Source organism: Syngnathus acus, chromosome 23 (genome assembly GCF_901709675.1).
Source record: "Syngnathus acus chromosome 23, fSynAcu1.2, whole genome shotgun sequence".
Lineage (NCBI taxonomy): Eukaryota > Metazoa > Chordata > Actinopteri > Syngnathiformes > Syngnathidae > Syngnathus > Syngnathus acus.
Genome location: NC_051107.1, coordinates 4,286,857 through 4,299,363, shown reverse-complemented (window position 1 = coordinate 4,299,363; position 12,507 = coordinate 4,286,857). Strand labels below are relative to the sequence as shown.

Below are 12,507 nucleotides of genomic sequence, written 5' to 3'. Positions count from 1 at the left end.
CCCTCCGCTCGGCAAAGTTCCCAAACATATTGCAGCAAAGCCGTTGTTGATTTCAAACAACGTTATGCGTGCGGTCTCCCGAGAGCGTCTTTCACTAAATCAAATTATCAAATATTCATTCGACGCCATTTGGAAATGTGTTTATTCAGAGTTCACAAATGTTCCTCGTCAAAGGTGTTTGCGCCGCTTCTGCCGCCTCAACTTTTTATCTCTGATTAAATTTGTGTCGTACACCTCGGTGGACATTTGCCTTCCGTTTTGGCTTTTCCCTCTGATTAAGCCCTCGCGCAGATTTATCGGCTTTGGGAAATAATGGGAAACACAGCGAATGTCGAGGTTTGAGGCCATTACTCATGGCTTTTATTGGCGAGGGCTCGTCCTGGCGCTCGGCCAATGACCTGCAAAAGGACAAAGCGGGGAACGCCTTTTCTCGAACAGCGAGGGGGTGTCAGGGAGAGGAAGAAGCGGCGGGGGACACTTGCAACTAGGTGAGACGAGCTTTATTTATGAATTAATAAAGCTCGTCTCTCCTAGGGAGGGAGGGGAGGGGTGGTGGCTTTTCCGAAATTTATCTTTGTGTGGGAAGAAGGATTAGAACAAAATAAAAGATCATATCAAGACCACAGGTGTCAAACACAAGGCCCGGGGGCCAGATACGGCCCGTGACATCATTTTATGTGGCCCGCAAAGACAAATTGTCCATCAACTTTATGTGTCAATAGTAAAATTACAAATTATTTTCTCCAATATTTACCGCCATTCATCTTTTTAAAATATGTGATCAGTTTTGACTCGTCTCTGATTCCGATTATAGTTTGTGTCGCCTATATTGTATATAGAAGACGCTACTCCGACGGAAACAATGGCTACTAGCGTTAACACACGACTCCCTCAACTAACCCGTTCGTGAGGTTGAATTTCCATCCCAAGCATGCGCCGACGACAATCTGCACATTGATGAATAACTTAACGGGGTGGGAAGCCTAATTGCCGCTCGGTGTTGGCGAAGGCGGCGTATAAATATTTCCTCTCATTTACACAAACTGCTGGTGTCACTTTGAATTGCTGTGACAATTTCTTTTTTTTTTGGGTTCTAACAGGTTGCCGCATGTTAAGTGTCAAAACAGGTGCCAAGTCACGTCAACCGTGCGAACGGTTCTCATTGGCTCCAAACTTTTCAACTCTGTCAATGTACTATATTTAGCCGGTCCGCCGGGGTGTGCGCTAGCATATGCTCGGTCCATATGATCCTGTTTGACATGCACGCCGGAGCAGAATTCCCAGCCTCAAATCCTTGTTCGGGTCAAGTCTCGGGATGCATCACAAGTTAAACACGTGCGGCGCAATCGTGGCGGAGCTGGAAAGCGTGCAGTTTGGCACTTGATAGCAGAGACTGTTATCAGCTAATTAGTGCTGGGAGCTGCGAGGGGAGGGGCGAGGAGGAGGAGGGGGGGGGGCTCTCGGCTCACTTTTGCGGTGTGGGTGCTGCCATCACTTGTCATCTGCCTCAATTAGAAATGCACACAAGTGGGCACACGAGGAAGCCCCCCTAAAGAGTGTTAGTGTGGAAAAATGGCTGACCTACAAATCTTTTTGTGTGTCATTGTTGCAAATTTGCATTTTCTCTTTTAGCTTCAAACAACATGGCGGGATATAAATAAGAGGAAACAATTGCATTTGTTTTGCACTGCAGGGGCGGGATTATGCAAGCTATTGTTTGGATTCTTTGCTCTATATTGGATCCTCCTTCAGTCACGCTGCTTTCAAGGCTTCCTTTTTAAATGCTTTTTTTTTTTAAGAGAATTTCTCGCCATCATATGATGACATCTGGGGCTAAATATGTCATGCTTTTCAGTTGGCGATAAATCCTTTTGGATCACAAACTGAGCGATGATAATTCATATTGCCTGTTGCCAAAACACGGAGGCTTCGCCAATGCGGAAATGCAAAAAAAAAAAAATGATGCCGTTTCTACATCTGAATTCTGATTTGGGAAAACAGTGACTCATTTGTACATTGAACATGTCAACACTAATCCTGGAAATGGTGCAATAATTTGCCCTGAGGGATAAATAGTGTGTTTAAGAGGTGGCTTCATTTGCCGAAAATAAAAAAAATAAAAAATCATCTTGATAATTAATTTAATTTGTGTCCCATTTGTAAGGTACAATAATGAGACCATTTGTGCACTCTAGATAAAGACATGGTGTTGGCCTCCACTCTTATCCCGTTGCTACTCTAATGGAACTAATTGGTAGCGTTCACAACTCGTGTGAATAACATGCAAAACTGCAGAAATAACCGAGGGACGACACAACGAGCGAATTGGATGGAAACGCTTTCAACTCTCTCGATGTTATTTGGTGAACACATTTAGCCTGAGCTGTCACGAAAGCCAGCCAATTGCCCAAGTCTTATCAAGCGTGGCCATTATTGAGGAGATGCATCTGACAGGCATACTTATCGCGCCTAAAGAAGTCGCATTGGACTGGTTGGAGAGGGGGGGGGGTGAGGAGGAGGGGAGAGAAGAGCGCAGGGAGGGAGGGAGGGAGATGTACGGCAGCATTGTAAGGAGAGAGAGGAGAGAGAGAGAGCTGGAAAAAGAAAGGGGCTGCAAGGGGGGGGACTTGGTGGCGAGTGTTTGTCTCAGCCTGAGCGGTGGCGACGGCGGCGGTGGTGGTGGTGACGCGCGTCTGACATGCGTTGGAGAGCGCTGGCATCTCCTGCGCGCCTGGGAGAACCGTCGGGCGCACGCTCGAAGGACACGCTGCTGCCGATCTCATCGGAACAGCCTCGGGGGGCGGCAAACAAGTGAAAGACGATGGGCACCGTTTTGGAGTCGCTGTGACGCACTGACGCCGGCGCGCGTTTCGCTTTCAGCACTTGGACTAACGCTTTGGATTGATTTTTGCTTTTTGTTTTTGAAATACAAGACGTGAATGCTGCATTACAAGGCAGTGTGATTATCTGAGTTTGGACGCCCCCCCACCCCTCCCTCCCTCCCCCCTTCTCCTGCACCGCCACCGGCGTCCTCTCCGCCAGCATGCAGCTGCTCCGAGTTGCGTGGGCACTCACCGGAGCGGCGATCTGCTGCTTCCTCATCCTCCTCATCCACTCTCGTCTGCTCAAAGAAGGTAAAGCCGCCACCTCGGCGCTTTTGCGCCATCTCCGCGCCGCCGTCAAGTTGCCACCAAAAGTGTCCGTGGGCGTCTGAAAACAACATTCGTAGTGTTAGACGGTCACAAGCTCGATTTATTTGAAATTACAAGCGGAATAATGAACACGTCCCAACATGGGCATGAAGAGAAAGCAGCGAGTGCTTTGTTTTAATCCGTCTCAATAGATGGCACTAGAGTCTAGCTTTAGGGGAACATGGAGGTCAAGCCACGCCAATGTTTCCTTCTGTTGTCCGCCCTTCTGATTCTCCAACAAGGTTGAATAGCAATTAAGATCATCACTCGCCCCCCCGCCCCCTCTTCCTTCCGGCCATCATCACATCCACGCTTGCATGGTTGACACATCCCTGCAGACAAGCTGCACTTTAGCTCCTTTTTTTTTTTGAAGCTGATGATGGATTGATGGGATTTGATTGATTTCATTACTTTTATTGCTTCTGTTTCAACGGCGAGTAATCTCTCGGGGGTGGGGGGGAGTACATCGTAAGCTCCTGCTCTTGAAAGTCAAACGGTCGCTGGACTTGATGAACTTGGCGGCAAATATAAAGCAGTCGATTGTCCCCCCCCCCCCCCGTTGATTCGCTCTGAGCTTTTTTTTTGACATCCGAGCTCGTACGTGAGGCAAAATGGTGGCGTTGAGGATTCTGTGCTGGACCTTTGGACCTCCTGATGTTTTATGACATGCTTGGGGTCAAAAGAGCATCCTGTGGCCACCTCAGAGTATGACAAAGCCGTCCCTCCGGGCTATTGTAACGCGATCAAGCATCCTTCCAGTCAGCAGCAATGTCGACATTATATTTTTGACCTTTGGCGCTGTCATGTTGCGCGAGAGAGATTCCTCTTTTGTTTTTACAAGCTTAACATTGAATAGCTTGGAAGTGTTAGCTGTGAAGAATGCTGCCTTTGTGAATGAACAAGGTCAAAGACAAGGCCTCATACATGGTGGGCCTTTGGTTGGGGGTGGGAATGGCGGAACAGGATTGCCTTGAAATCCTCGAGTTCGACAAAGACAGACTTGTTTTTAGCCTCATTTTAGCATGTCGCAGATTGGCCATCTGTATATTTGCTGACACCCTGTTCAACACACGCATATTTTTAGACGCCAGACTCTGCTGGCTCCAGACCTGCCATGGAGGGGATCTGCATGAACGTTCGGTAATGGTGTTGACTCCCCGGCTGAGAACGATTTCGGCATGAAATGGGAGCGATCATGCAATTTTTAAAAAAAGCACAGCTTTTCAAGGTTAATAGGTGCCATCGCTTTTAAATGGCAAATGTTATTAAGTGGACTCTTAAAACTATTGGGTCATAAGTCATCCAAATTGGGTGAAATTGCAAATTTAGTGCTGGGCCCAGAAGGGGCCGAACCAGAACCGAGCACATTGGGTCAAGATTCTGACGTCTCAACTACCTCCATAGCGTCTCTTTCGGGTTTTTTTTTTTATACGTGCAAGCCTTTGACACTACTTGACCCAAATCTTCCCGAGGCTCTGAGCCGAACCGCCACACCACACAGCCACTCCCGTCATTTTTTTTGTCTCTTCGTATGTGCTAAATCAAAAGTGACGCGGGTTGCCTGGTGTCAGCCGCAGTGTATGAATACACATCTCTGTGTCGCTTTGGACCATTACGCCTAACCTTGTGGTTTTTAGGATCAATAACTGCCGGTGTCAGGCACACTGTGCGCCTCTTTGCTAGCCGAGCGGGGTGGAGTGGAGGGAAAGGCTTTATGATTGAAGGAGAAATGATGTGTGGCTGAACTCGCATTCAACTTCTCATTGGAGCAGACACCATTTTTTCGCCGAGAACGCCTCGCTTTGAAGTGGGAAGCTGCTTTGGGGGCTTTACGAGAACGGAACGGAGAAGTAGTCTGGCGCAGGTTTGCTACTTAAACCCGGGCGTCTCGTTTTAACTACGAGGTGGAGAAAAATGATCATACCGATACAGGTCCAGAAATCAAATGAAGGTCTTGGTGTAAGGTTTGGAATTTGCCAGCTTAGCGTGGGTCAGTGGTGACAAATCCAGATCTAGAAAGTCGCAGTTTAGCTTCAGCCACAGGTGACCACAGTTGAGTAGAAGCACCCAATGTCTAAAGCCAAAACTGTGGCAGGGTTTTGACTTTCTGGACCTGGATTTGGAACCTCTGAAAGTGCTGGTCCAGTATCTGTTAACAGATTTACTACCTAATTCCAGTCAGTGACTCGACCCCTCGATGACTTACCTTCCGTGGACGAGGAATGTCAAGAGCAGTCAAGAGCAAACTGCGGCATTCCGACCCAAACATGTTTGAGCAGCGGCGTCAGTCATTAAGTCATTCCTCCCTTTTTTTACACATCTATTATTCATCTTGTAGGAAAAAAAAAAGGGATTTTACAGATCTCAGCCTTGAAGCATATTTGCAGCCTCCAGAGACGGAATGATAATGCGCTTGTATTTAAAGCCGCAGTAATACTCCGTCGGCATACGGAAGCAACGCAAATCTCCCGCCACGTCGACTCGGCCGCTACGTCAGCGTTCGGTGACGCATTTCAACCGGGGCGGTATCATCTGGAATCTATAAGGCCAATTGATTGATGACTTCAAGCCTTTGTTAATGAACGCCATTGGATTCATCGCTCCGAGACCCGCGGCGGCGTTTTCAAGGTAATCAAACCTTCAAATGACCTCCGTGTGTCGTGTGTCTCGGGGCGCTTGTATGAACTCTCCGGTCTCGGTATTTCACTTGCCGTATTGATTGCGGGGACAGTAAAAAAGAAAAAGTGTGCGCTATTGCACCCTGTTTTCCTAAAGTCGTATCGATTATGTTTTGGCAGCGCGGTGGGACAATAAAAGATGACGGGGTAGGGCGCTAATGAAAAGCTGGCTGTGAGGAGCCACTTTGCCGGTTTCGACTCGTCGGTCAGGAAGAAGACATCGACCATCCGGGATGTGGTCAGTGCAGGCTGTATAGATCGTGAGGGGGGAGGAGCGAGCGGTTTCAGAGGTTAGAGACTGGTTGAGTCATTTGTCTATCTGCTTGTCAACAGGCGAGACAAAGAACCTCTCACATCAGCAGTTTCCTCCTCGGTCCATCCTCACATCAGTCCATCACCGTCATCGGGCCAATCCCACTAAAGCCCCGCGTGTGTATTTATTTAGATTGAAGGGCAACAAGATGGACCCTGGGTCGGTTTTATTCACCCTGCAGATTATCGATTCCACGGCGGCCGAGTGCGTGGCGTCCACGCCTTCCCGAGGAAATGACGGCTGAGAAGTGTGCTTGCCCTTCTTCGCTTTCACTTTGCACATCCCCTGCCGTGCCAAAAGGTAACGATGAGGTCACCCCCCCCTGCGCGGAATCAATCGCCGCGTCTCTGTTCATCTCGCTAATCGATAGCTACTTAAGAAGTTTGATCGTCTTTGAGTCTGCAGTCGTTTGAATGCATTTAGAAACAATGCGTTCTTTTTTTGGGAGGGGGGGGGGGCGGGTACCCGAGGCCCCTTGCGCCGCAACTGCGGCGTCGGTGATAACAAGCTCGGTCATGCTTTATGGATCGGCCGCTTCGGAACATTTTTCTCCATTTCCATCTGACAGAAATCTGGGTTTAATCTGACATTAGCTCGGCGATAGCGGGTGAACTCACCTTGGGCTCAAAAAGGGGGCCCGTAATATTACCGATACGGCGGCGGTGCGCCACAGAGCGAAATGGCGTGTTTCTCTTTAGAAAACTAATGGAAGCTTTATCGATTCCAACGAGCCCGAGCCAACTTGCTTTGTCTCGCCTGTCGGATTGTGTCTAAAGCAATTTCATAAAGATCATTATTTTCTTTCTGGGGATAGCTGGCTGCTAAACAAGATCTCCCCAGCTTCCTTCTTGCCTTTTGTTGCCACGTTGGGTTGTTGCGCACCAATAGAAAATGAATTAGAACCGAATGGCAAGTAATGAAAATCGCTAAATAGAAAAAGCCACGGCGCGACACATCCCGTTAGCTCGTCGCACCCTTGAATAAATGGCTCGCGGGTTCTCCAATTGCTATCTCGCCAATGCGAAATGGATTTATCCGAGTGAAAGGGACAAGCTATGAAATGATGGGTCGTAAGGAGGAGGGGGATTCGTTTATTGTCTAACGTCAGCGCGTCGAGTGGCGGCAAAGGTGGTGACATGCCTGTTAGTCACGCGTGGCGGCATTCATTTGTCCGCACCGCCGCGGCTTATCGTTGGCAGAGCGTCAAAATGGAATCAATCACGTGCGAATATCAGCCGGGACGTCGCCATTTCTTTTGTGTCTCTGACAGGAAGGCCACTATTTGTATTTTTTTTTTGGTACTTTTCAAGTCTGGGCCTCATTGTTACTTTTTATGGCCGATGAATTCAAAACTGTTGCCGTGGCGACGCCGGGAAAAATTCGCCTGATTTCAATTGAACATGCGTGAAAACGATTGAAATTTTGCACACCCCAAACATTTTTTTAGAGGGCTATTGGCTCGCGTGATATTTCTATAACATCCTTTAAATTAATTAACCAAACACAGTATATGTGTTTATCCGAGGAAAGGGACCACTAAAGGGTCTGTTATTGCTGTTTTGCTCAGATTGATGCATTTGTGGCAAAGGATATGACTCCATAACTCATCACAGCCTTAGTTAACAGCCATGCACCCACAGGACACTTGATTAGGTACGGCCAGAGTGTCTAATCCAATGAGATCCAATGCACATAAGCCCTTTTAATGACAGCAATTAGTTTGGGAATACCGACTGTGTTCCTATTGTGTCCGATTTAAGATGATGAACTCCAACTGCAAAAAATGAATACTCGAGCCATCCAAATGGAGTAACTATAGCAACTTTTTCGTTAATTGTTTACTCTCGGCGCTTTTAGCGCTAGGGTAATACGACGAAGAATGAAAAACAGCTGGGGATCGTGTTTCTTTATCTTCATCACGGTCCGTTCCACACAGGGCAGACGGACTTTATTATTGTACCTGCAGGGACTATTTAAAGCAAACTCATGAATACAAAAAGCGTCCGACTTTTTTGCTGCATTGTGTCGTTACAGTTGCGGGGTGGCTTTCTCACTTAGAAGTAATGCATGCATTGCGTAGTGTAAAGACAATAATTTATGATGGGCTATGAACAGCTCGGGCCGCTCCGGGTTTTCTCATCATCTGAGACGTAATGCGCTTTTTTGCAATGCATCGATGTGACCCGACTTACTTCTGCCTCTCTCTTTCAAATCAGCCAACTTTCTTTTGCCCACGCCGCTGCTTCTCCTTCCATATTTCAGCGCTTATTATCAACCGAGAAAATTCACAATGAGGCGACAGAGACGATGGTTTTAGATGGGCTGTTTGAAGCACACGCGCTGACAAAAAGTCACGACGGGGCGGGTAAAAGAAAAAAAAAAAGAAAATCATTTGATTTTAATAATCACATATATTCTGCAGAGGGAATATGCCGGCGTGGCACATTTGCCTTGCTGAACAGACAAGAAATTATACCTGGTGCGCCGCCACCTAAGCTAGACGCTAATACCACATCCAATGAGTTGAAAGGAAATAACGCTTGTGGGATTCGAGGGAAAGGGAAATACTTGCTTAGATCAAAATATTGTACGAAGGGCCTTTGGGGTGCTACTGTACACCGCGTCTTTCTGTACACTTCAATCACACATTCGAGTCGTGGCCTCAAAACACCCCGCGCATGCTAAATGCTAACAATGCCCACAGTCACATATTATTTATCCTCTGCTTCCCGATTCTCTTCATTTCTCTTTTTCAGCTTGTATTATATTATCAGAAGTTGTTTGAAGGGTTATAACGACGCTACCATGTATTTAACCGTACACCCTTTAACTCTCTTTTGTTTTATTTGTTAGTTTTTACAGTAAAGCTCGACTGGAAGTACATTTAGGCTTGTGTACAATTTTTGCCACAAAATGTATATTGACGCGCCTTTAAGCAAAGGGGAAAATGTTTTCGCAGTCATTTTAGTTGACCGTGTCGGTAATTTCGATTTGGTCGAGTGGAAATAAACCTTTATTGTCAACCGTCATTATCTAGAACATGGCACTCAGAAGCCATCTTTTCATTGATTGTTCAGCCAGGCGTTTTCTATTTTCCAAGGTTGCGACAGCCAATTTAATTATGTTAAAATGTCGCCGAGCGAGGTGCCAAGTCTGTCCACGGACTTTTTTTTTGTATCATGAAATGCACACACGTGCAAATAACATGGGCTGCCATTGGGTTGTCACACTTTGGCGGTTATTTAAGTGCTGACATCACAAGTTGGCCGGATGGCTAACGGAGCGGAACCGACTTGCTTTCTGGCTCAGGTAGAAGCACTTTTTTTTTGTGTGTGTGTGCAAATTGCCTCCCTAATTGATGGACTTTGACTGGTTGCTGAGCTGGCACCTTGCGAGAACATGCATGTGGCGGGGATCCTCAGCGGCTAATGAAATAATTGACACTGAGTGCCTCAAACACACTTCCACAAAGGGGTCTTTTATAGATTTACCGTCTCTTTGCACACATGTCCACGCACACACACCAAGAGTCCAGATAACAACTCGTGGAGGAGCCCAATGCGCCTTTGGTTGTAGCTTGCAAATGAAGTAACCCGGTGGCAGAGTACGGCCAGTCGGTGACGGCAAATGAGGTGGAAAAGGAACAGACGGGTACAATGTCGAGCCAAGAGAAGACAAGGCGCAGTCTGCGCTCGCTCGCTCGCTCGTGTACGAGGACACGTTGGCCTTTCCTGTTGTATCTAACAAATTGTCCACCGAGCGCGTTTGTATTTGAAAGCAAACAAATAGAGTGGCAAGAGATGGGAGACAAGTCAAGGCCAGTCATAGGTTGTTGCAAAATGTTTCCTTCCTGTTTGGGAACTGGAGCTGGTCGCCGGGGCAACTAAGTGTCAGTTACTTCCCGATAAAGTGTTTATCAAATATTTTCTAACAACCGCGCTATGAGAGCTCAGCAGGTTCAAAAATGCCACAAAATTGGTACCGGACATTTTTTTTTTTTTTTTGGTCCAGGCTCGAGAACCGTTCAAAATAATGTATGCATTAGCTCACCTTGACTGTTTAATATGTGGTGCTTGTAAAACGCTCCTGTTGCGACGAGGTGAAAGGTCAACTCTTAATGGCACGGCGCTCCTGCTGCCCGTTTGCATTTTAATCACTCTCCTCGTTAATCCGGAACCTAATTGCGGAGAAGTCACAGGGAGAGTCGCAGGTTATATAACGTTTGGCTCACGATTAGTCGGCTTCACATACAAATAAGAAGCCATTTGAATGCACAACCCAAAAAAAAGTTAGGTCACGTATGGGCCCGGGCGAGCGACCATGATTGTTTCTCTTTGTGGGTAGCGTGAGGAGGCGACAGAGTTTGACTCGAGAGCCGCTTGGTATTTTTACCCAACGTCCTTAAAATAGTCCCGCGCGAGTACATGTGTCTTGCCGTGTCGCCCTGTGGAGCTGTGAGGAGAAGACACGGCGTACGAATATACCCGTTTTTTTTTGCCGTGCACACACACACACACACGAGCAGTCAATAATTAAGCAAAGTTTGGACGAGCACAAAAGAAAACTAATAAGAGCATCTTGTTACCTTTGGAAATCCATCCAGGGACGTTTCCTCCTTTCTTCTTCCCCCTAACTGGGCTTCTGCATTGGATCAGACGGCGCCTGCATACCAATGGCGCCTCCGCTGGAGAAATTGGGGCTGTGGGAGCAGAAAAAAAAGCCAGCGGCAGGATGAATGGGAGGCCGGGGAGGGACACGTGGACGAGATGGAAGACTGTGGAAGGTGTCCTCCACGCGAGACGGAATCGATACGGCGCTGCTTTCTTTCAGCGTTACGCTCCGTGGACTCGTTACATGTTTCGGGAAGTCAAACAGAACAGAGCGCCGGCCCGGAGCTCGGTATCCATCGAGCAGAACAGTTCGATTCGAGGTTCCGAGTAAAAACGCGGAAAGTCCGACAGTCCTCGGGGTCCTCACTCGGCTTGTATTGATCGGTAGCAAGAAAACAAAATGAAGCATTTATGAAATGTGATGATTTATGATTAGGCCCGAATGATTAATTGCACTTGCGGAAATATGGCGAAACGATCAAACACGATTTTTGAACTGAGTTTTTCATCTCACGAGACCTTGAAGCAGATATTAAAATCAAAGGGTGACTTATTCCTGATAAGACAACTCACCTTGCGTGCTCTAAAATAACAATAAAACCTTAATATAAAAAAGAAGAAGAAGTAGATAATAAATAAAAGAGGGAAAAATCATAAATACAATCATCAATAAATAATCTTGTTAAAAAATAAAATAATATAACCTTAATAAAAAATAAACATCAATTGCACAGCAATTTAATTTTAAAAACTGCTGCTTTTTACCACAAGTCCAATCAATAAATACAACGCAAACGGTCCCGATTGGCCCACACGTGGGCTTGACCGCGTTGGACCAGTTTCTTAAAAGTCAAAGCCGTTTCATCTGCATGTGTAAATGATGGCCGAGCGCCGCCTGGTAATAACGGCGGCCGCCTGATGTTGAAGCAAATGAATAATTTATCATTTATGCCGCACCGAAGTGAGCACATCGTCTCCATTAAAGCACATTGACTGTGTGCGCGCTCCAGCTTCTAGCCCCCGCTGGCATTATTACTAATGCACACACACACACACACACATACAGTCACAAATGTAGAACTTCCTCTCCATACTTGACATGCACCATTCCTCACTTCTGTTTTTTTTTTTTTTTTTTTTTTATTCCTTTCCTCGCGTCCTTATTTCCTTCTCTTTTGTTATGCTAAACGGCATCGTGAGTGCCGCTATCTCCTTTGACTGAGCAACCAGTTTTGGCAAAAGGAGCCGAGAATCCGGGCCGGGATGGATTTCCATGCTGCGTTCTGCCTGCTGTGAACTCTTTTTTTCTTTGCAGTCAAACGTAACGCGTTTGTGACCGCGACACCATCAGGCCCTTGTCATCTTGCTGGTTGAGCACCTCGTGTACGGTCATGTCGTTTTTTCTTGTGAGCGGAATACCTTGCGCTCATTAAATGGCGCAGGTGCGACTCTATAACAAAAAAAAAAAAGAATGTGCAAGTGGAAGGGGAAAAAAACCAAAACGTGATGTTTGTCACATTTTAATTTCCGTTGACATTTGTCGAGGGGAATGTTGACATCAGCTGCCTGGAACCAAGTTAGCAGAGTTCAGAGCATTCCGCCGTGACTCACACGCATGACAAATGAACTTTAATTAGCAGCCGTCACATATTATGCAGAGTTCATCTCAACGCGTCACCTTCATATTGGAAGTTAATGCAAACGTGCCACAGAGG

General features: G+C 46.7%; 1 protein-coding gene and 1 long non-coding RNA gene across 4 annotated transcripts in view; one reads left to right on the top strand and one right to left on the bottom strand.

Annotated features, from left to right (window-relative positions):
- The window catches only part of tafa5a (TAFA chemokine like family member 5a), a 61,490-nt gene that overhangs the window by 16,558 nt on the left and 32,425 nt on the right, over positions 1-12,507 (top strand). Inside the window, exon 1 of one of the 2 annotated variants that reach the window (XM_037243502.1) lies at positions 2,551-3,134. The exons of the other annotated variant lie outside the window; for it this stretch is intronic. Within the exon in view, the coding sequence (XP_037099397.1) occupies positions 3,044-3,134 (91 nt within the window). The 5' untranslated portion in view covers positions 2,551-3,043. Of the gene's footprint in view, positions 1-2,550; positions 3,135-12,507 lie in introns of those variants that run through there. 2 annotated transcript variants of the gene reach the window in all.
- Positions 1-12,507, bottom strand: part of LOC119117311 — an 88,232-nt gene that overhangs the window by 52,525 nt on the left and 23,200 nt on the right. For both annotated transcript variants that reach the window (XR_005096478.1, XR_005096477.1), the window contains 2 exons: positions 10,768-10,881; positions 3,076-3,210 (listed from right to left, as the gene is read on the bottom strand). This is a non-coding gene — a long non-coding RNA (uncharacterized LOC119117311). The remainder of the gene's footprint in view (positions 1-3,075; positions 3,211-10,767; positions 10,882-12,507) is intronic.